Source organism: Rhododendron vialii, chromosome 1a (genome assembly GCF_030253575.1).
Source record: "Rhododendron vialii isolate Sample 1 chromosome 1a, ASM3025357v1".
Classification (NCBI taxonomy): Eukaryota; Viridiplantae; Streptophyta; class Magnoliopsida; order Ericales; family Ericaceae; genus Rhododendron; species Rhododendron vialii.
The window spans coordinates 30,472,165-30,497,617 of record NC_080557.1 but is presented as its reverse complement, the minus strand read 5'-3'; the positions used below and the strand labels follow the sequence as shown (position 1 = coordinate 30,497,617).

At 36.6% G+C, this 25,453-nt stretch overlaps 1 protein-coding gene across 17 annotated transcripts; it reads right to left on the bottom strand.

Moving 5' to 3' along the window:
* Positions 1-391: 391 nt before the first annotated feature.
* On the bottom strand, positions 392-18,681 carry LOC131333834 (uncharacterized). 17 transcript variants are annotated; one of them, XR_009201947.1, is made up of 6 exons: positions 16,849-17,561; positions 16,681-16,737; positions 16,460-16,539; positions 16,141-16,212; positions 2,676-2,718; positions 637-1,654 (listed from the first exon to the last, which is right to left on the bottom strand). XR_009201947.1 is itself a non-coding variant. In XM_058368608.1 (3 exons), the coding sequence occupies exons 1-3, from the start codon at positions 17,297-17,299 to the stop codon at positions 16,526-16,528; spliced, it is 522 nt and encodes a 173-aa protein (XP_058224591.1). In that variant the 5' UTR covers positions 17,300-17,550; the 3' UTR covers positions 16,376-16,525. The 17 variants fall into 17 exon arrangements, 2 of the variants coding, with proteins under 2 accessions (XP_058224591.1, XP_058224584.1); XR_009201939.1 differs by having other exon boundaries at positions 644-1,654; positions 16,685-16,737; positions 16,849-17,558; XR_009201951.1 differs by having other exon boundaries at positions 647-1,654; positions 16,141-16,292; positions 16,987-18,681.
* Between the last annotated feature and the right edge of the window lie 6,772 nt (positions 18,682-25,453).

Sequence of the window (25,453 nt, the reverse complement as noted above, 5' to 3'; positions counted from 1 at the left end):
TAGTGTCGCGTGTATCGATGCAACTATAGATGTAATGCGGCACTTTTTATGGGGCACGTTATGGAGCCTCTAAATCTCTTTGTTGTTGCACTTTCAAGTGCCGCAAGAAGTGTTTGAAGAGGCACACAAAATTGCCACATAAGCATATATATTAAGGCACTTCACGATGCTGCTATAATATGTTAATCGTGAATGCTTAACCATAGTTAATCATCTATAGCGACATTTCAAAGTGCTGCAATAGCTTCATTGATGATGATGCACTTGGAACTGCCCCTATAGATTTCTTAATAAGGCACTTTTAACTGCCTCAAAAGAAGTTTTTCTTTTAAAAAAAAATTACCAGCTAGATGCTAATTCAATCCCATACTACTCACCAAGCATCCAAAACTGAGAACTCAACTTCTTAAACATATAAAATTGCCAATTTACTCTTACAAATACTTGGATCGAATTTATAAATACAATATCCTGCAATCCTACTAAGTTACAACTAGGCTTAAGAGAAATAGTTGATCAACCATATTTATAAGTTACTGAAGCTAAAAAATATAACACGCTCAAAATCCTCTCCGCAAGCACTATCATAGTCCTTCGCTACCTGAATTGACAAACAATGAAATACAATAAGAAACACTTGCTCATATAGAAAAAGGAAATTTAAAGAGTTCTATAATCATTGTCAAAATAAAATAAAAAATAAAAAAACCAGGAAAACTAAAGACAAAATCAGTCATACACTGCTTTTTCTTCACAACATAATAGTGAGAATCCGAATTGATCGTTTGTCCAAGAGAGACATAAATGTTAAACATGAAGTAATATATCCATAAGCAAATCATCACATCCATATGTGCCTGTTGCATACCCATACCATGAATTCTAAGCACTGCTGTAGTCAAATTTGACAAGAACTATACATTGAAGAGCAAAATATAACAACTCTCAAAATCACAATATACATGGTTGCTTTGGGTACCACTCGTATAAGCTTTTGACTCTAATTGTCCCTCAATCATTTAATGGAGTTCACTCAAATAACAGGCTTTTCTAGTCAATAACATGAAAGAAAAGAACAATGTGATTGAACAAGTCATGTAACACATTAAAATCATAATCTTCAAATGAGCCAAACTGAAAACCCCTATGATGCCAAACTAACACCCCTAGGATACGTGAATGAACTAAGCAATTCAAGACCAATTTAAGTCAATTAGTCCAAGTTATACCAACTACAATTTAAGCAGTACACAAGCAGATGCTCATGAGCTTCAATGCAACAACGAACATAGACGCCATAGAATTCAAGAATTCAGGTGTTCAAAGATTCCTATTGGCCAAGATACAATCAATATGAAGAGGACCTTTTAATTTAAAAGTTAACGCTTTAACTTTGTTTAACTTCACAAAACAGGCAATTCAAACAGAAAGATTAATTGAGTTCCCGAACAAAAACAAAAGCACAAACATGAAGTTAACTACAGAGAGAACCATACCAGAATAGATCTAGTAAACAGTGTAAAGGCCTTGACAACAATACCAACTATACATGCATCATCGTCCCTTCTTTTCCGGCAAGGTCTACACGTATAGTTTCCCCATGAATCAGCAATTGGTTGCAGATACATTGGACGAATAGAACATCACCAACTCTCTACAACAAACATAAAAGCATAATTACTAATAGCCAAAGAACGTAGGAGTAACCTTCATGTCATCACAAACAGTTCTTTAAGACGTTAATATCCCTAAACAATCATTCTAAGTATTGCTCTAATGGGCCAAATGATTAGAGCCTATCCATCTAAAGTTGTATTATAGAAAGACAAAATAACTAAGAGAAGTTCTTTCAGTTATACAAAGATGAAAGGCCATCACAAAGTGGGGAAAGGAGTAGGCCGAAAAGTATTTTTAGACATTAGTTCTGCAAAAGAAGCCATTCTGAGTTCTAATGATCTAATCACTAATGCAAAAGTCCATGACTAAAGGTCTCTCTCTCTTGGTGAACTGAAATTTCATGAGAAGGTAAACAGCCACAAAATGATGAAGAAATATTGTCCATGACCAACTAAAACCTCATTTTTTCACTTCGAATAATACTTTCCCTGCAGGATAAAAACTGACAATGAGAAAATAGTTGTTATAGGTAGCCCCTTGAAAACCTAAAATCTTTAGTCACCAACTCCTCTCTACCTCTGTAATAGTCAGGCCTAAAGTCCTTCCACTAGAATGGAATAATAATGAAACATACTAGCAAAATGTGTAAAGTTCATAGAACTGCAAACACAATTGGTTTAAAAATTCCAAGTAATAAAGAAAACAAACCATCGAACAATGTCGTAGCCAAGTTTAGTTATAGGAACAATACTCAGAGCATCCTCCATTTTATCTCCATAACAGTTCCTGACAAAACATTTTTATGTTTTTTTTTTTCCAAAACAAGTCATGAGATACATTATGCGAAAAGTGTACCACATGAGCTGATTCAAATGTTATGGTAATATAAGACCAAATATAGACCCACCAATACCTTTGAAAGGAAGAAAAGGAAACGTAAAGGGAAACTAATATATTCCAAAATCATGGAATTATCCAAAACTAGAGAAGAAACAAAATCCATAAAACCATCAGCAATCCAGTAACAGATATAAACAAATAATTTCAGGAAATATTACCATCGAGTTGTTAGAATTATGTTATACGGCTGCATTCCAAGACCTCTGGTGTCACACCCCAAAATGAGAAGTGACCGGCCATGAACCACAAGACCAAAACTCGTAGAACATGCAGCCTAAAAAGAAATTTTATATAAACTCCCGAGCAAGGATCCACCAATCTGTCAACCATTTTCTTTTTCTTTTTTTTTCCAGAACATCCCCAACCAATAAATTCCATAAAAAGAATGGGGCACAAACATCCCATGAACCAATCAACATCCACTGATCCAACCATAATAAAAAGAATCCATTATTTGACAAATGTTTCGAATGCGGAAGCGATTATTAAAATAAAAAAATATAAGAAAAAGATGAGACACCCTAAGGAGGTCAACAAATGCCGCCAGAGTCCTCCAAACTGCCCCCAACTTGCCTGAAAAAGAAATTTGAATAAATCCGTCAGCTGACGAGCTCAGTGAGTAGCAAAGCATGTATATTAGAATAAAGTTCTGAAACAGGGATTAAAATAATTTACCATGTCAATATAAAATTTGGCATAGAGGTGAACAATAAAATAATCAATTAATCCAATAAACGATTCATCCGATAAATCTTAATGGTGTTCTCAATCCAATCTCCAACAACAATGGGGAACCACAACCAAAACCAATAGTACCAAATGCCAGTGAATAAATGTCTCATAATTGGATCCAATATCAAAACTTAGAGTCACCACGAGTAGGCAGCCCGTGGAACTTTTCTCTAAGAATGATCCGGTCAATAACAACCGTTGAGCATTAGGGTCACCGGCCTAATCCGGTCTCTTCCCTAATGGCCAGAGTCACCCGCACACAGAGGATTAATTTCCCTGGACTTCCAAAATATGTTCCCATCAATATCCACAAAGTTCTCACCAAAAGATTATTCGATCAACAAATGGTTTCACCAATCCGCATGCCAATTTCAAAAACCAAATAAAACAAATACATGTTCCCAATTTCAATCATTAATTTTCTAAAACAATAATTTAAGGGATGCGGGGAAGTTCGCAAATACGTAACATGTTTAACTACTCACCTGAGTCCAAAGGTACTATAACCGAACAATGCAAAACGAAGTTAACCTGAACAAAAGAATAATACAAAATAATTATCTAAACTGCATATACATTGACCATGAAACTAGCTAGAGAATAATGTATCAATAGATTACCCAAACCCCAATCTAGGTAACTAATACTCAGTACCAACCCGAAACAACAAAACCCAAATTGATTTTTGGTTCCAACAATATTTCTCCCATGTAGCCACCTGTTTCCCTTCCAAAATCCACTTGTCCACGCATAACCTATGTAAACAACACATGTACGTACAAGTTACAATATAAAATCAAGGCCCATTGTCATGATTCCTTTCACCACTATTGTTAGCAAAGTCATAACCCCACACTTGGCCAATTCTCCACGCCACACCGCCATGCACAATGCCCACATCACACAATACACCTTCACTACTCCATTTAATCTCCCAATAACTCCTTTGTTCGATACCTCACTCTAATCCATGTACAACAAAGAACGGAAAAAGGAACAAGAATAAAGGAAACATGTGCCGCTTACCCGATCGAGAACCAGCCGAACTGTTACGTCCCTACAGCTTTTGCCTTTCCCACACAAGGTTCTCTCAAACTTCTTATCTCAGACGTTCTCTCCAATTAAAAACCCTACTCCGTTAAAATATCTCTTAACGAGTAACTTTATAAAAACACCCACTAACATAATGCCCCTAATTTGTAGCTGACTAGATAATTAATGTAACTAACTGATATAGACTAATTACTGTAATTAATTATTATACTTATACCCTCAAACTAATAATAGCGCACATAGTAACTATATTGCGCAGAAAAGAAAATTGCTAATTAGGACCCACACAATAAAACTCCCAATTAATAAATGACCAAAATAATTAATAAGACAAATAAAATTTCTAGGCTGTAACATCCTTCCCCCCTTAAAATAAATTTCGTCCTCGAAATTGCATACTAACCTTGATCATACAAATGTGGGTACTTGTCGCGCATCTCCTGATCTCGCTCCCAAGTGGCTTCTTTAATCGTGTGATTGCACCACAATACCTTGACCAATAAAATCGTTTATTGCAAAGCACCTTTCTCCTTCGTATCCAAAATCTCTACAGGTTGCTCATCATAAGTTAAATCATTCCGATCATGAAGTGGCTCATAATTAATAACATGGGACGGACTACGAACACGCCTCCTCAACATTGACACATGGAAACATTATTAACTCGAGCTGAACTACGCGGCAACGCCAAACGATAGGCCACCTCAATTATCCTTTTCCAAAACCTCAAACGGCCCAATATAGTGAGGACTCAACTTTCTCTTTTTGCCAAACCGAATAACATCTTTCTATGGGAACACCTTAAGAAGTACAATATCTCTAGTTACAAACTCCAAATCCCTCCAATGACTGTTCGAAAAAGTATCTCTCATAATATGACCAGAAATTGAACTAGCCCAAATCTATCAAAGAAGTTAATCAACCTACCCCATCAATCAAATTAAGACTACCAAAATAGTAAAAGAATGTCAAAATAATAGTCACTAGATTTCCATCATTTCAAAAATATTCAAAGGGCCATCTAATTACTCCAAATCCCTCCTACGATTATCTGCATAACTTTTCTATCTATTCCAAGTGGTTACAAACCTTTCCCAAATAGTTTTTTTTTTTTTTGCATCCTCCACCAAGTCAAGTCCTAAAAGTCACATTTCTCCAACCTCATACCAACGGATAAGGGATATACACTTCCGTCCATACAAACCTCATATGGAACAACTCCAAAACTCGAATGAAAACTGTTATTGTACGCAAATTCCATTAACGGCTTGATCATCACAATTTTCTTTTCACTCTAAGGTACATGGTCTCAATAAATCCTCCAAAATTTGTATAGTCCTCACTTTGATCATCATTAAGCAAAACTAAAAAAAAAAAATATGCGAGTATCCATCGCTATATATCTTTAAGGCATCCAAAATTTAGATACAAAATGGGGACACGATCTGACACCATTGACACACATGCCCCATGGAGTCTAAAAATCTCCCTAACACACAACCGTGCCAAACAAACCAATGTATATGTCAGCTTAATAGCTACAAAATGTGTCAACTTAGTGAGCCAATCAACTACAACCCCCAATTCGATATTCATGTAACCGTTCCACTATCTCTACAGACTACAACTCCATATCACTCACATCAAGATGAAAAAAAAATGTAAGTAGTTATTTAAAACTCCGAAAAGAATCATGCCTCCATAAGATTGAACATCACGAATATCCAAGAACTTCAAAACTTTGCCAACCATTCAATAGTTACTACCCCAGTACTTATTTTCCAATACACAACCATGATTTCGAGTAGGCAATCAAGCATATCACATAACCTTAACGAAACTATTCCATAAGACCATTATAATGCTACCATATTCGCAAAACTCCATATTCATTATCTCAATCAATGGTGCATCCCCCAATCCAAATTTTGGCACTTAATAAACTACCAATTCTTTAGTATTCCACCTAAACATTAACCACACTCCTGCAACGCAATGTACCGCATACGCTTCTAGGAGCACCAATCAATGAATATATGTTGCACCGAATAATTATGGCTCTCACGAAGATTATTAACCGAAATAGAAACCAAATCCACAAAATTGCTTACATCCATCAATCCTAAATGTATAGCAGTATTGCTGTAAGGCTCCATCAATAACATAAAAAAAAATGAAGTCTAAAAACCCATCACATTCTTCTCTTTTTTGTTCTCTCTCTCTTTCTTCTTCCTCTTCTTTTTTTTTTTTTTTATAACTGAAGTGATACGTACGTAGAGATCCAATATCACATTTCTAGCTATCAAATTTTCTATTCCCACCTTCAAGTACTCCATTAACTGTTAAGTTCCAAATACGTATTAGCCTTCATGACGTCTTACTACCACCCATAGCTACGAACCAACATGAATACTTCCACAAAAATCTCTCTGATATAGTACTCCAACTTCACCTAAAAGGGACTAACTTGAAACTAACAAATAAGATAATCTACCAACTAATTAATCACGGTTAGAATTAGTAGCCGAGGAAAGAATCAAAATAATTACAGCTCAAACCAAGTAAGCCAAGCTCTAAGGATTGATCTCCAATCTACAATCCCATTACTCACAAAAACCCAAAGTCTACTAATGAACTTCTTAACCTCTGAGCTTTGATTTATTATAGTACCACAAGTCATATGGCTCAACAAATCACCTCTTATTATGATTGATTTACTAATCAGCTACACATCATAAACCTATACCCTTCAACAGCTTCGGTGAAACATTCTCAAATCAGTCTTCACTAGAGTCCAAACAAATAACCAAGTCCAGATTAAAACTTTAGGTAACAAATAAGGCACACTCCCCAAACTAACGCAAAATAAACATCAGCGCCTAAAGATCCTAAAATTCACCTTGCAACTTGTAGACCAACTCCATGCACTAACCCAAAACTTAAAACCATAGAATATTCCCTTGTCATTCCAAAACCACGTCTCTAAATTATCCCCAAAAGTAAGAGTTTTAACCTTTCGCAATGAATAAATTACAAACCCCAAAACAACTAATGATCAAGTCGGTAATACTCCCATATTTACTTCTACGGCTCAATAACAACTCTAATCTCATAAGTTTATCCAATCAAATTTTCTCTTTCCTAACCTTTACATAATTTCACGACAACGATACCGTAATGCAATAAAATTTCAAATTACCACCATTGCACTCCATATCCTCATTGTCTAATCACTAAACATACTGTAACAATCCCTTTCCATAGACTCAAACCAACCCAAGCAGTCACATGTATAGCCATAGCCCAATGCATGCCAATGCCAATCAAGCAATCATACCCTTGCCAAAGCCTATCTATTTACTGTCAAATTCTAACAACCAAACAATTAATACTCCGGTTAGAAAAATTCACTTTCAACAATCGAATACTCCCACTCTATACCCACCTAGTCGTAAGGTTTTTTTTTTTTTAGTCGGATTGAAACGAGGAAACACAAGAATCCTAACCATCAACGAGTTTATAGGGTATTCACCTAATAACCATCAAGGAATTCATGGGGTACGTAGTTCCTCAAACAATCATAATTATTGACCTCTCATAATAGAACATAGCCAAATCTTTACTAGGATCTCAACCATAGGGACAAAGGACTGATCAAATTAACAACAACAATTCAAGACTATCCGGGATGTACCGACTATATATTACAAGTAAGAAACTCTTGGCACATTCTCACACAATTCAACTAGCCCATTGTCGATACAACCTTGTAACAATCATCTAAGATACATCCTTAAGTCAATCTCAAAGTGTACTACCATCAATACTAATTCCTCAGATTCAATAATCATACTGTAACTACATTACATCACCAACGTACTTGTGAAATAAGGGCAACGATCCAAATTATAAATAAAATCCCATATGCCACATTCTCCTCCAATACCCTATCCAAAGTCTATAGAAAAATAATGTTCCCACCTAATGACAACTATCTCCATAATACTATGTGGGTACCGATACACATCAAATAACAAACGCTCTCACAAATGGCAATAGGACTCTGGGAACTTGGACCTCCACTAAATGAACATGATACAAAATGAATGCAAAAGAAATTTGTTTTTTTTTTTTTTTAAACCTGGCTCTGATACCACAATTGTCACACCCCAAAATGAGAAGTGACCGGCCATGAACCACAAGACCAAAACTCGTAGAACATGCAGCCTAAAAAGAAATTTTATATAAACTCCCGAGCAAGGATCCACCAATCTGTCAACCATTTTCTTTTTCTTTTTTTTTCCAGAACATCCCCAACCAATAAATTCCATAAAAAGAATGGGGCACAAACATCCCATGAACCAATCAACATCCACTGATCCAACCATAATAAAAAGAATCCATTATTTGACAAATGTTTCGAATGCGGAAGCGATTATTAAAATAAAAAAATATAAGAAAAAGATGAGACACCCTAAGGAGGTCAACAAATGCCGCCAAAGTCCTCCAAACTGCCCCCAACTTGCCTGAAAAAGAAATTTGAATAAATCCGTCAGCTGACGAGCTCAGTGAGTAGCAAAGCATGTATATTAGAATAAAGTTCTGAAACAGGGATTAAAATAATTTACCATGTCAATATAAAATTTGGCATAGAGGTGAACAATAAAATAATCAATTAATCCAATAAACGATTCATCCGATAAATCTTAATGGTGTTCTCAATCCAATCTCCAACAACAATGGGGAACCACAACCAAAACCAATAGTACCAAATGCCAGTGAATAAATGTCTCATAATTGGATCCAATATCAAAACTTAGAGTCACCACGAGTAGGCAGCCCGTGGAACTTTTCCCTAAGAATGATCCGGTCAATAACAACCGTTGAGCATTAGGGTCACCGGCCTAATCCGGTCTCTTCCCTAATGGCCAGAGTCACCCGCACACAGAGGATTAATTTCCCTGGACTTCCAAAATATGTTCCCATCAATATCCACAAAGTTCTCACCAAAAGATTATTCGATCAACAAATGGTTTCACCAATCCGCATGCCAATTTCAAAAACCAAATAAAACAAATACATGTTCCCAATTTCAATCATTAATTTTCTAAAACAATAATTTAAGGGATGCGGGGAAGTTCGCAAATACGTAACATGTTTAACTACTCACCTGAGTCCAAAGGTACTATAACCGAACAATGCAAAACGAAGTTAACCTGAACAAAAGAATAATACAAAATAATTATCTAAACTGCATATACATTGACCATGAAACTAGCTAGAGAATAATGTATCAATAGATTACCCAAACCCCAATCTAGGTAACTAATACTCAGTACCAACCCGAAACAACAAAACCCAAATTGATTTTTGGTTCCAACAATATTTCTCCCATGTAGCCACCTGTTTCCCTTCCAAAATCCACTTGTCCACGCATAACCTATGTAAACAACACATGTACGTACAAGTTACAATATAAAATCAAGGCCCATTGTCATGATTCCTTTCACCACTATTGTTAGCAAAGTCATAACCCCACACTTGGCCAATTCTCCACGCCACACCGCCATGCACAATGCCCACATCACACAATACACCTTCACTACTCCATTTAATCTCCCAATAACTCCTTTGTTCGATACCTCACTCTAATCCATGTACAACAAAGAACGGAAAAAGGAACAAGAATAAAGGAAACATGTGCCGCTTACCCGATCGAGAACCAGCCGAACTGTTACGTCCCTACAGCTTTTGCCTTTCCCACACAAGGTTCTCTCAAACTTCTTATCTCAGACGTTCTCTCCAATTAAAAACCCTACTCCGTTAAAATATCTCTTAACGAGTAACTTTATAAAAACACCCACTAACATAATGCCCCTAATTTGTAGCTGACTAGATAATTAATGTAACTAACTGATATAGACTAATTACTGTAATTAATTATTATACTTATACCCTCAAACTAATAATAGCGCACATAGTAACTATATTGCGCAGAAAAGAAAATTGCTAATTAGGACCCACACAATAAAACTCCCAATTAATAAATGACCAAAATAATTAATAAGACAAATAAAATTTCTAGGCTGTAACATCCTTCCCCCCTTAAAATAAATTTCGTCCTCGAAATTGCATACTAACCTTGATCATACAAATGTGGGTACTTGTCGCGCATCTCCTGATCTCGCTCCCAAGTGGCTTCTTTAATCGTGTGATTGCACCACAATACCTTGACCAATAAAATCGTTTATTGCAAAGCACCTTTCTCCTTCGTATCCAAAATCTCTACAGGTTGCTCATCATAAGTTAAATCATTCCGATCATGAAGTGGCTCATAATTAATAACATGGGACGGACTACGAACACGCCTCCTCAACATTGACACATGGAAACATTATTAACTCGAGCTGAACTACGCGGCAACGCCAAACGATAGGCCACCTCAATTATCCTTTTCCAAAACCTCAAACGGCCCAATATAGTGAGGACTCAACTTTCTCTTTTTGCCAAACCGAATAACATCTTTCTATGGGAACACCTTAAGAAGTACAATATCTCTAGTTACAAACTCCAAATCCCTCCAATGACTGTTCGAAAAAGTATCTCTCATAATATGACCGGAAATTGAACTAGCCCAAATCTATCAAAGAAGTTAATCAACCTACCCCATCAATCAAATTAAGACTACCAAAATAGTAAAAGAATGTCAAAATAATAGTCACTAGATTTCCATCATTTCAAAAATATTCAAAGGGCCATCTAATTACTCCAAATCCCTCCTACGATTATCTGCATAACTTTTCTATCTATTCCAAGTGGTTACAAACCTTTCCCAAATAGTTTTTTTTTTTTTTTTTTGCATCCTCCACCAAGTCAAGTCCTAAAAGTCACATTTCTCCAACCTCATACCAACGGATAAGGGATATACACTTCCGTCCATACAAACCTCATATGGAACAACTCCCAAACTCGAATGAAAACTGTTATTGTACGCAAATTCCATTAACGGCTTGATCATCACAATTTTCTTTTCACTCTAAGGTACATGGTCTCAATAAATCCTCCAAAATTTGTATAGTCCTCACTTTGATCATCATTAAGCAAAACTAAAAAAAAAAAAATATGCGAGTATCCATCGCTATATATCTTTAAGGCATCCAAAATTTAGATACAAAATGGGGACACGATCTGACACCATTGACACACATGCCCCATGGAGTCTAAAAATCTCCCTAACACACAACCGTGCCAAACAAACCAATGTATATGTCTGCTTAATAGCTACAAAATGTGTCAACTTAGTGAGCCAATCAACTACAACCCCCAATTCGATATTCATGTAACCGTTCCACTATCTCTACAGACTACAACTCCATATCACTCACATCAAGATGAAAAAAAAATGTAAGTAGTTATTTAAAACTCCGAAAAGAATCATGCCTCCATAAGATTGAACATCACGAATATCCAAGAACTTCAAAACTTTGCCAACCATTCAATAGTTACTACCCCAGTACTTATTTTCCAATACACAACCATGATTTCGAGTAGGCAATCAAGCATATCACATAACCTTAACGAAACTATTCCATAAGACCATTATAATGCTACCATATTCGCAAAACTCCATATTCATTATCTCAATCAATGGTGCATCCCCCAATCCAAATTTTGGCACTTAATAAACTACCAATTCTTTAGTATTCCACCTAAACATTAACCACACTCCTGCAACGCAATGTACCGCATACGCTTCTAGGAGCACCAATCAATGAATATATGTTGCACCGAATAATTATGGCTCTCACGAAGATTATTAACCGAAATAGAAACCAAATCCACAAAATTGCTTACATCCATCAATCCTAAATGTATAGCAGTATTGCTGTAAGGCTCCATCAATAACATAAAAAAAAATGAAGTCTAAAAACCCATCACATTCTTCTCTTTTTTGTTCTCTCTCTCTTTCTTCTTCCTCTTCTTTTTTTTTTTTTTTATAACTGAAGTGATACGTACGTAGAGATCCAATATCACATTTCTAGCTATCAAATTTTCTATTCCCACCTTCAAGTACTCCATTAACTGTTAAGTTCCAAATACGTATTAGCCTTCATGACGTCTTACTACCACCCATAGCTACGAACCAACATGAATACTTCCACAAAAATCTCTCTGATATAGTACTCCAACTTCACCTAAAAGGGACTAACTTGAAACTAACAAATAAGATAATCTACCAACTAATTAATCACGGTTAGAATTAGTAGCCGAGGAAAGAATCAAAATAATTACAGCTCAAACCAAGTAAGCCAAGCTCTAAGGATTGATCTCCAATCTACAATCCCATTACTCACAAAAACCCAAAGTCTACTAATGAACTTCTTAACCTCTGAGCTTTGATTTATTATAGTACCACAAGTCATATGGCTCAACAAATCACCTCTTATTATGATTGATTTACTAATCAGCTACACATCATAAACCTATACCCTTCAACAGCTTCGGTGAAACATTCTCAAATCAGTCTTCACTAGAGTCCAAACAAATAACCAAGTCCAGATTAAAACTTTAGGTAACAAATAAGGCACACTCCCCAAACTAACGCAAAATAAACATCAGCGCCTAAAGATCCTAAAATTCACCTTGCAACTTGTAGACCAACTCCATGCACTAACCCAAAACTTAAAACCATAGAATATTCCCTTGTCATTCCAAAACCACGTCTCTAAATTATCCCCAAAAGTAAGAGTTTTAACCTTTCGCAATGAATAAATTACAAACCCCAAAACAACTAATGATCAAGTCGGTAATACTCCCATATTTACTTCTACGGCTCAATAACAACTCTAATCTCATAAGTTTATCCAATCAAATTTTCTCTTTCCTAACCTTTACATAATTTCACGACAACGATACCGTAATGCAATAAAATTTCAAATTACCACCATTGCACTCCATATCCTCATTGTCTAATCACTAAACATACTGTAACAATCCCTTTCCATAGACTCAAACCAACCCAAGCAGTCACATGTATAGCCATAGCCCAATGCATGCCAATGCCAATCAAGCAATCATACCCTTGCCAAAGCCTATCTATTTACTGTCAAATTCTAACAACCAAACAATTAATACTCCGGTTAGAAAAATTCACTTTCAACAATCGAATACTCCCACTCTATACCCACCTAGTCGTAAGGTTTTTTTTTTTTTAGTCGGATTGAAACGAGGAAACACAAGAATCCTAACCATCAACGAGTTTATAGGGTATTCACCTAATAACCATCAAGGAATTCATGGGGTACGTAGTTCCTCAAACAAGCATAATTATTGACCTCTCATAATAGAACATAGCCAAATCTTTACTAGGATCTCAACCATAGGGACAAAGGACTGATCAAATTAACAACAACAATTCAAGACTATCCGGGATGTACCGACTATATATTACAAGTAAGAAACTCTTGGCACATTCTCACACAATTCAACTAGCCCATTGTCGATACAACCTTGTAACAATCATCTAAGATACATCCTTAAGTCAATCTCAAAGTGTACTACCATCAATACTAATTCCTCAGATTCAATAATCATACTGTAACTACATTACATCACCAACGTACTTGTGAAATAAGGGCAACGATCCAAATTATAAATAAAATCCCATATGCCACATTCTCCTCCAATACCCTATCCAAAGTCTATAGAAAAATAATGTTCCCACCTAATGACAACTATCTCCATAATACTATGTGGGTACCGATACACATCAAATAACAAACGCTCTCACAAATGGCAATAGGACTCTGGGAACTTGGACCTCCACTAAATGAACATGATACAAAATGAATGCAAAAGAAATTTGTTTTTTTTTTTTTTTTAAACCTGGCTCTGATACCACAATTGTCACACCCCAAAATGAGAAGTGACCGGCCATGAACCACAAGACCAAAACTCGTAGAACATGCAGCCTAAAAAGAAATTTTATATAAACTCCCGAGCAAGGATCCACCAATCTGTCAACCATTTTCTTTTTCTTTTTTTTCCAGAACATCCCCAACCAATAAATTCCATAAAAAGAATGGGGCACAAACATCCCATGAACCAATCAACATCCACTGATCCAACCATAATAAAAAGAATCCATTATTTGACAAATGTTTCGAATGCGGAAGCGATTATTAAAATAAAAAAATATAAGAAAAAGATGAGACACCCTAAGGAGGTCAACAAATGCCGCCAGAGTCCTCCAAACTGCCCCCAACTTGCCTGAAAAAGAAATTTGAATAAATCCGTCAGCTGACGAGCTCAGTGAGTAGCAAAGCATGTATATTAGAATAAAGTTCTGAAACAGGGATTAAAATAATTTACCATGTCAATATAAAATTTGGCATAGAGGTGAACAATAAAATAATCAATTAATCCAATAAACGATTCATCCGATAAATCTTAATGGTGTTCTCAATCCAATCTCCAACAACAATGGGGAACCACAACCAAAACCAATAGTACCAAATGCCAGTGAATAAATGTCTCATAATTGGATCCAATATCAAAACTTAGAGTCACCACGAGTAGGCAGCCCGTGGAACTTTTCCCTAAGAATGATCCGGTCAATAACAACCGTTGAGCATTAGGGTCACCGGCCTAATCCGGTCTCTTCCCTAATGGCCAGAGTCACCCGCACATAGAGGATTAATTTCCCTGGACTTCCAAAATATGTTCCCATCAATATCCACAAAGTTCTCACCAAAAGATTATTCGATCAACAAATGGTTTCACCAATCCGCATGCCAATTTCAAAAACCAAATAAAACAAATACATGTTCCCAATTTCAATCATTAATTTTCTAAAACAATAATTTAAGGGATGCGGGGAAGTTCGCAAATACGTAACATGTTTAACTACTCACCTGAGTCCAAAGGTACTATAACCGAACAATGCAAAACGAAGTTAACCTGAACAAAAGAATAATACAAAATAATTATCTAAACTGCATATACATTGACCATGAAACTAGCTAGAGAACAATGTATCAATAGATTACCCAAACCCCAATCTAGGTAACTAATACTCAGTACCAACCCGAAACAACAAAACCCAAATTGATTTTTGGTTCCAACAATATTTCTCCCATGTAGCCACCTGTTTCCCTTCCAAAATCCACTTGTCCACGCATAACCTATGTAAACAACACATGTACGTACAAGTTACAATATAAAATCAAGGCCCATTGTCATGATTCCTTTCACCACTATTGTTAGCAAAGTCATAACCCCACACTTGGCCAATTCTCCACGCCACACCGCCATGCACAATGCCCACATCACACAATACACCTTCACTACTCCATTTAATCTCCCAATAACTCCTTTGTTCGATACCTCACTCTAATCCATGTACAACAAAGAACGGAAAAAGGAACAAGAATAAAGGAAACATGTGCCGCTTACCCGATCGAGAACCAGCCGAACTGTTACGTCCCTACAGCTTTTGCCTTTCCCACACAAGGTTCTCTCAAACTTCTTATCTCAGACGTTCTCTCCAATTAAAAACCCTACTTCGTTAAAATATCTCTTAACGAGTAACTTTATAAAAACACCCACTAACATAATGCCCCTAATTTGTAGCTGACTAGATAATTAATGTAACTAACTGATATAGACTAATTACTGTAATTAATTATTATACTTATACCCTCAAACTAATAATAGTTTGCACATAGTAACTATATTGCGCAGAAAAGAAAATTGCTAATTAGGACCCACACAATAAAACTCCCAATTAATAAATGACCAAAATAATTAATAAGACAAATAAAATTTCTAGGCTGTAACATCTGGCACATCCATAAAAACACGCATGATAGCTTGGAACTTCTTAGGGCGGGAACCAGGCACATGCTTGCTCTGACAGGTAATATAAAAGAATTTAGACCAACAACATTGGACGTTTGCCTTGATAAATTTCCCAAACTGGTATTCCGTTCCTACAGTACAAGTTAAGAAGTTTTAGTAACACGAGAAATTGAGTCCCTCGTATAGTTGCACAGCCATGTTAGACAAGCTTTAGTGACCACGTAACCTTTCCGAAAACAAGTACTAAAAGAACTTTGAATGCATGAAGCATATAATTCTACAGTTTAAGTAAGCTTACAAGTTTACAACCATGGCATCACCACAAAATAATCGCCATTAACTTTTCCAATGACACCTTGCTAATTCAAATTGCGATTGCTGCAAAATAAGTACAATATACATTAATCACTGAAGCAGCAAATACTTTGTGGAAAAAATGGGTAGTAGATAGAGGGGGTCAAACAAAGTGGATGACTAACAAAAGAAAAATACTTGCGGTAAAAATAGGGGAGAACATACTTACGAAAAAATAGGGGAAAACATATATAACAGTTTGCGTCGTAACTCGTAAGGCACCTACAAAATCAGTAGACCTAAATTTTTTACTAATTAATCCAAACGCCAATCGATCAATTCCCAAACTAAACCTTAAACACAAAAAATTAACAGGAGAACCTAAATTCGAACCTCCATGACAATCGAGATCTAGGGTTTCGTTTGGAAGTGTGACTAGCCCGATTTTACAGCAAATTGAACAATAGGTGACCGAAATCTCCCAAAATAGAACAGACTCGAGCAGATACGAGTGAGACAGAGCAATGGTACCTCGAAATCGTACACAAGAAGGCAAGTTGAACCTATTTTTGGTCGAATCCGAACCAAACGCGCACGAAATTAGAGGGTTTGGTAATTTTGGGGAAGAAATTAGGGCAAAACGAGTCAGGAAGAACGGAAAAGATGACTTCAGTGGCGGGGCTGCGTCGGTGGTGGTGTGGACTGTGGAACTGGGCTGAGGAGAGAGAGAGAGAGAATGGATCGATTTTGGGGATTTCTCTTCTTTGGGAAGAAAGGAAGCGTGGGTGGTTACTGACTTCAGTCGGCCATCTGTTTTTTTTTTTTTTAATCCGCAGCCGGCCATTTGTTTGAAGCGAGAGTTTGGAATTCAATTATTTTGGGGGATTACCACCAAAATAATTAAGCATTCTCATATCTTGCAGTTCGAACAAATTTTAAACTTAATAAGCTAACTTTATTTTAATAATGGTTGATCTGAACCATAAGAATTTCATGTCTCATTGATTTTATCAGAATCACCAAAAATGAAGATTATCAGATATCTGGGATCGCCTGATCGGACCACATTTGATTCATCCCAAGGCATTAAAGTATTAGATTGCAATACTCAACCTCCACCCGAGTCTTTTTTTTCTGATCGGAACCGTCCATCTTTTACATATTATGGAGCACTTCATTCATACTAGCAACGAGTTAACCGGGAGTCGCTAGACACTTAATCAAAGAGAAAAACCCATTTTGTTAATGAAATTGTGTGTCAATAATGAAGTTTTCTAAACCCGATATAGACAAATCTTCAAGAGGATGATTTAATCAACAAGGGAAACAAAAGCAACAGTTTGGATCATTGTAATTGTGTCGCAGTCGAATGGCTACCGTACATTCAAGTATAGCACAAGACTAGTTAGCATTTACATTGAACGTATAGGATTTAAAAGTCATTATCAACTCAATTTTTACGGTGGTCGATCTAAACTGTTAGGATTTCACGTCTCACTAATTTCATCATTGTCACCAAAATCGGAGATCATCGGATATTGGCGACCGCCTGATTGGACAACATTTGTTGCATCCCGAGGCATTAAAATTTTAGATTGCATGACCAGACCCTACAAGAGTCCTTATTTTTTTATCTGAACCATCTATATTGTACATATTACGGACTATATTATTCTTACAAAAAATGAAGTTGATCGGGTATCACTACACATTTGATCAGACGATAACTATCATCCAAAAAACAAATTGTGTCCCAATCAAGGAACTTTTTAAACCCGATCAAGCCAAAATTTTAAGATAATGATTTAATCAATAAGCACAACGAAATCAACAGCCTCGACTGTTAAAATAGTTTCATCTTATTGAGATCCGTTAAATAACCGTATCGAAGATGATTAAAAACTGTATAACATATGATTATTAGATATTGCTCTTGTTTTTTTTTCCTGTGTGTAGGGAGTCTGACTTGGAGTTTTGGACTTTCGGTTTAATTTTTGGTAGAGGGGCAAATTAAGATGCCCTATTAGATTGATCAAAAAAAATTCATTTAAAAAAAAATTTTGACTACAAAAACGTCGTAGTTTTATGTCTCCAAGTAAGTGCCCTATTAAACCCAGTTTTTCAAGGCACTTTCAATCGCCCTATCAAATTACCATAAAATAATTAAATACGTTAAATTTGGGGTCAAATCTAACTGCCGCAATAGAGAGAATCAAATGGAGCACTTTAGTAGCGATGACAATTTACATTGTCATGTCCTGTATTTTTTTTTTTTTTTTGAGAAAAATAACTCTAATGATACAAACAGTGCATTTAATTTCCATTAAAGATGAACTCAATTTTTAATTACCTCCAAATACAACCTCATGATAAAATTACCCTTTTACCTGTAATGATCCGGATTTTCGGTAAATAAAATTTTTGTTAAATATTTGAATTTTATTTTAATTACTTGGATTTGCTTTTAAAATTCTTTTTTAATTTCTAATAATTCGTCATAATTAGGTTTAAGACTTATAAAATTATATCTCTTTGCACCGAACAATTTAGTCATTTTCTAAAGACAAGTATGCTTGTAAAAACACTTATATATTTTCTTAGTGAATAAAATAAAATCTCAAAATTATATTTCTTGGCTAGAAATCCTACATGACAAGTAGAATTAGTTTTCAACTGACTAGTTAGAGGAACCGGACTACCAATTCACCTAGTTACATTTCCTTAACCCTAGATGGACCTTTTTGACCATCTTTGAGCCTTATGAACCCCTCCTAACCCTAATTGGACCATTAGGCCATTATGGTAATCATTTCACCCATGACTAGTCATTCAAAGCCTTACTCATCATCATTTCTTCTTTAACCATTGGTTAATAAATGCTAGGGGAATTATTATCCCTTGGTTAATGGACTTTTGACTTACCAATGAATGAATGACTTGGACAAGACAAGTCATGACCATCATTTTACTTCCAAATGTGGCAATCTTTATGCATGCCATGCATGCAACCCTAGACTAGGAAATCATTGCACTTTCTTGACTAGTCAATTATTGACTTCATTCCTCATCATTACATCTTCCAAGGGTATCTTTTCTCTTTACCGATTGAACGATAGTTGTTAGGATAATTCTTATCTTTTGGGTAATAGGTTTTGTTTCCAATCATTTAGTTAGGCAAACCTAAGTACCAATTAACTTAGTTACCTTTCCCTAGCATTTAAGAACCATTGGACTAAGATGGTAATCATGATACTACCAAAAGTAGCACTCATAACCTACTTTAATCATGACTACTTGACCATAGACTTACTTTCTAGGATATTAACCATTGGTCCATATGATTACCTTTGGAAGCTTAACCTTTAATCATGACCTACCTTAGCCTTATAAGCCTACTTGAACCTAACCATATCTAGTCACATTTATCATCATTACCTCTTTAACCATTGGATAATATTTATTAGGAAAATTTTTATCCCTTGGATAATGGAGACTAGACTTACCAAAGTGTATATATATTTGACAAGACAAGTCATACCAAAAGAAGCTATCATTTTGTTTCCAAAAAAGAAGAAGCAAACTTAGCCTCGTCATGCATGCCAACCTAAGACTAATAGCCCTAAACCTAATAATTACCCTCCAAGGCTTACTTTCCTAGATTTTCTCTAGATATATATATACACACATACACACACACACACACATTGTACTAGGGAGAGAGAGAGAGAGAGAGAGAGAGAGAGAGAGAGAGGGGGAGAGAGAAGCCGAGAGGGAGAGGGAGAGGGAGAGAGGGAGGCCGAGAGGGAGGGAGAGAGATGGAGCTCGTCATGCATGCCAACCTAAGACTAATAGCCCTAAACCTAATAATTACCCTCCAAGGCTTACTTTCCTAGATTTTCTCTAGATATATACACACACACACACACACACACACACACACACACATTGTACTAGGGAGAGAGAGAGAGAGGGAGGGAGAGAGAAGCCGAGAGGGAGAGGGAGAGGGAGAGAGGAAGGCCGAGAGGGAGGGAGAGAGATGGAGTGTGTGGGGTGTTTTGTTCACTCCCACAAGCTACCCCTTTAGCCTTAAGCCTATTTATGACTTGACAACCCATTTCTAGTCAATTTCTAGCATAGAATTCTAGCCTTTAATCATCCTAAACCTAGCCCTCATTACCCTAGAAATTGACTACAAACCTAGACCTATGAATGACTAAACATGGAAGACTACCCTTTAGCCTAATCAAACCCTACCTTAGGCTTGTAAGTCTTGTAACCTAGCTTATAATTACCTAGGATTTACCTAGAAAACCTAAGATCCTAATTGATTTTATAGCCTTATGCCTAAAGATTGGATTTGACAATACTTGGCATGCTTTTCAAGCATGATATGACATGACCATGGAGCAAATCCATGGGAGAAAGAAGAGAGAGAGAGAGGGCCGGCCAAAAGGAGGAGAGGGAGAGCCAAAATTTGCTATAAATAGGACCCCTCCCATTCATCATTCAACTCACACCTTCACCCATTCAACTTCTCTCTCTAGAATCCTTGTGTTCTTACTTTATTTTTCCTAGTTCTTCCTTGTTCTTGAGTTCTTCCTAAGTTCTTCAAGAAACTCATCCTAGGCCACCACTCAACCACCCTTCGATCCATAAAGTTTAAGTAGTTTAGTCAAGATCTAGTTTCGAGAGAAACCTTTCTCTTTCGAAGCTACCGGAAGCCAACCGTAAGAAGTTACTCCGCCCAAACACCAACGTACTTTCCGTAGTCATCAACTACCGCCAAGAAGAAAGGTAGAGTCCCTTTGTCCACCAACTCCAAGTATAACGTAGAACCGTATGTTGAAAGTATAAGTAGATTCTCCGTATATAAGGTTATCTATCACTTATAATGTTTTGAAATGCATAATAGTTAATAACTTATTTTTGCTAATGGACGTATGAACATGTTGGAATAATCAACTTTTACCCTAATAAACACATGTGTTGTTTTGAATTTCCCACAAAGGAAGAAAGAACGGTTTTCGAAAGATAAGACTTTATCATTGATAGAAGTATTCGTATTTTGATCTTTAGATGGTTATGAGTATGTGTTATGAATTGTTTGCATTATTTGTCTTGTTGTAAAGCATAAGTGATTTTCAATCCAAAGGTGTCTGTACATGTGGCGTTATGCTTTAAGTTGTGATTTGAGCATGATTAGTAATATAGAGTTGGATGACCTTGCTAGTTTAGTTTCAAGATTACAATGAATGATTTATGGTTTCGTATGTGAAAAAGTCCTACCGCGGAGTCTATGGATGAAAACGAGACACGAAAATCGAGAAAGTAGAAACATGACACTTAGGGTGTGATTTGATGAAAAGGCGTGTTTTGAAAAAGTGAAATGTTTTGGAAACCGCAATGTGGCCGGACATGGTAGCCCATTGTGTGGTGTGTGTTTTGTGTTCCAATGGGAACCCGGTGCAGCGGAACCATTGTGAGGATACTCGGAAACTCGGAACGGCGGAACCGAGGTTGGGTGTGTTAAACGGATTTTGGAAATAATGATAAGGTTGATGAAATGTGGAAAAATGATGACACGGTCTACGAAAAGTCGCGTAGGAGAAACTCGAAAAATCATGGACACCAACGTTAGTTGAATAGTGAATGCGGATGTGTCATTGTTAACTGTTTTGTCGAATATGTATGAACTACGTGGAAATCATTGAATTTGTGATCATTTGCTCGTAAGTTAAGGGTTAGTAGGTATAGGTTACTCTATTGAGCTTTTGTAGCTCACGGTGTTACTTTTTGGTGACAGGGCATATTATATTGGTGGCGACGCTGGTATAATGTGTCAGATCTTATAGACGAACAGGGTGAACTCTACACCTTGGAAGCTTTTGGAGCCGAGGAACTGGCCAGAATGGAAGAAGAGGCAGAGCAGTAGATAGGAACCCTAGTTTACCCCTTCTTTGTTGATTAGAAGTACTCTTTTGAAATTTATGTTGTAATATTGAGCCAGACTCTTTTAATATTCAATGAAATTGTCCTATTTAACGTTCCCAAAATTTGGGGCATTACATTACCTTTCAAATATTATTAAAATTCACTAAATCCTAAGAAAATGTCTAAACCTTAGGGTATCCTACCCTACCCTACCTCCAAGTACAACCTCTTGATAAAATTACCCTTTTACCTTTCAAATACTATTAAATTCACTAAACTCTATGAAAGTGATTTAGGCACTTTCATATGATACCCTCTATGATAGGGTAGGGTATCCTAGAGTTTAGGCACTTTCATAGGATTTTTTAGTGCACTTTTCTATTATAGGATTTTAGTGATTGAGATACTTTCATAGGGTTTAGAATTTTAGGCACTTTAATAAGGTACTCTGGGTTTAGGTTTAGGCACTTTTATAGGGTTTAAGGGTGTACTTTCCTATTATAAGATTTTAGTGGTTTAGACTTTAGACACTTTTATAGGGATAATTTTGAAAAATATTCTAGAAATCCTCAACCATTTTCTTTTTCTTTTTTTTTTAGTGCAAGAAAAGAGGGGGTCCAAAACAGGAGCTACAAGTAAAAACTCCTTTTGTTTTTTTTGTCAATCAGAAATTCATTAAACTAGCTAAGAAAGAGAGTTTCGCATCACATGGGTGCACACAGTAACATACATAACAAACGAAACAACAACAAAGACTAACCTAGCTACCACCAAATTAGTCTAACACTTGCATAAAGTTAAGGCTATCCCTAATAACAAACTCCCTAATGAAAATAGGCATTTTGGCTAGCACCACAAGGTCTTCATCTTGTTCAGTCCCCACATGAGCAAGATGATCCGCACATTGATCTGTCGAACGGTAGATATGGCTAAGCAAAGTGTTGGTGCGATTCATAAGATAATGGGCTTCATTGATCACCATGCTTTGAGGATGATTCCCTGAGTTTCCCTCATTGATTAAGTTGACAGCCATGAGGGAGTCCAATTCAATCTTCACACTGCCCAATTTTTTGTTAAAAATTAATGATTTCCAAGCCTTTGTAGATGCTCCGTATTTCGGCTTCCAAACTGGAATTACACAGGTTTTGCCATAGAACCCCAAAGTCCAGCCACCATTGTGATATCTAAATATGCCTCCAAATCCCCCTCTTCTATTAGCCTCATTCCAACAACCATGCATGTTGAACTTTATGTTACCTAGCATTGGTTTCAACCCATTAGTTAGACGAGCAATGTGGTCATCACCTGCCATTGGTTTCAGCCACATTGCCCTGTCCTTGCTCTAACTGGCCAATTCCCTAGTATTTTGTTCTAGATTTATGTGTCATTTGATAACTCAATTCAACAGTACAAGTCATACATAATTAGTTGGATTTGATAATCATATTTTTAAATGAAGTTGTCAGTACTTATATATCCCTCCCCCCCTATCCTTCACCGCCACCAAGATCACCGTTGCCACCGCCACCATTGTCACCATCATCATTGTTGCCACTACCACCACCATCACAACTTGACCGTTGATCGACCTTGTTTTATGGGATCATCTCTTTTCTCCCATATCCACTACTATTGTCTGCACCCCGACTCCACTGCTGCCATCACTACACCTGCATTGTACAATCGCCAAATTACTATCATCACCACTACTTCGATGCCATCACCTTTACCATCGCTGCCGACACCACTATCACTACCACTACCACTCCACCGCTATCTCTTTATCATGTTTCACCACTACATTCAGCCGTCTTCTTAACTACCACAACTACACCACTACTCGTCGCGATCATCACTTCACACTAGTTATCCATCATATATCCCTATCACTCCACCACCACCAACATTTTATGACACCACCTTTGTTATTACCAACAATCCATCACAATACCTAGGACTGCTCAAAAAATTCGGTGAACCGTGAAACCAGTCCGGACCGAACCGATCTGTACCTTTTGGATTTTGCCTGTGGATTAATGGTTCGGATAAGGATTGAAAAATTAGAAAACCGTGACTCACGATTTGTGATAAGCACCCGACAATGCAATATAGGGTGTGCTAGTTATCTAGTTTAGTTGATTTTATCGTTTAATTAGTTGTTTTTAATTGCTTTTACTCGTAAGGTAGTTTTGTTTTGTTTTGTAGAAAAATCATTCAAAGCAGGAGTTTTTAAAGCCAAAGTTTGTCAAGACATCCAAGGTGCAAAGATGATCAAGAATGGAATGGTCAAGTCCCCAAAGCTTAGGCCGAAGAGACCCGAAAGTGAACCGACGGCTCACCAAGGCAAGGCATGGCCAAGGCAGAAAGCAAGACTAAGTGATGGCAGATAGCACCTCGGCATCGATAGAACCTGTGTCTTCCAATCGGTACCGAGCCTTCATCAGCGCCAGCCATAGGCACTTCGGCATCGATAGATCAAAATACCCTCTATCGGTACCGAGCACCTTAACTCAGCAGCGTAAAGCCGTTGCCATCGATACCGAGAGCCTTAGGAGAAGGATTTTTTGATCTCCTGGAGAATATTCCGTGCGTGTACCTTGGAGTATAAAAGCCCGTGATGTCACTTGTACAAACAACTTTTGTATTGCATAATTTTAGATCTAGTCTAGATTTACTTGCTTTTTGAATTGTTCTTCATTTTTCAGCACTTTAAATTTTATATTCTGCTTTAGTTAATTTGTTTTTGCTATTGTAGTCTTTATTAAAGTTGTAGCCACTACTCTGAACTATTATTTAATTTAATTTTCTTCTAGTGTTGTTCTTTCACTATGCTTAGTAGATTTTTTCTTGCTCTTATCTTCATAGATATGTGTGAGTAGTTTTCTAGGGTTAGGTCATGGGGTGATTAGCACCTCATGACTCGAGTAAAAATTGCATTTTTCACCAATAAAGTTTGAATTTTTGGTTCAAAAATCGATGTGGGGTTTGGGTTTATTTGTCAAATTGTTAAGGTGTTAACCTCCTTGATCATGTGTAGGTAAGAGCATCGCCTACTTACCACACATGA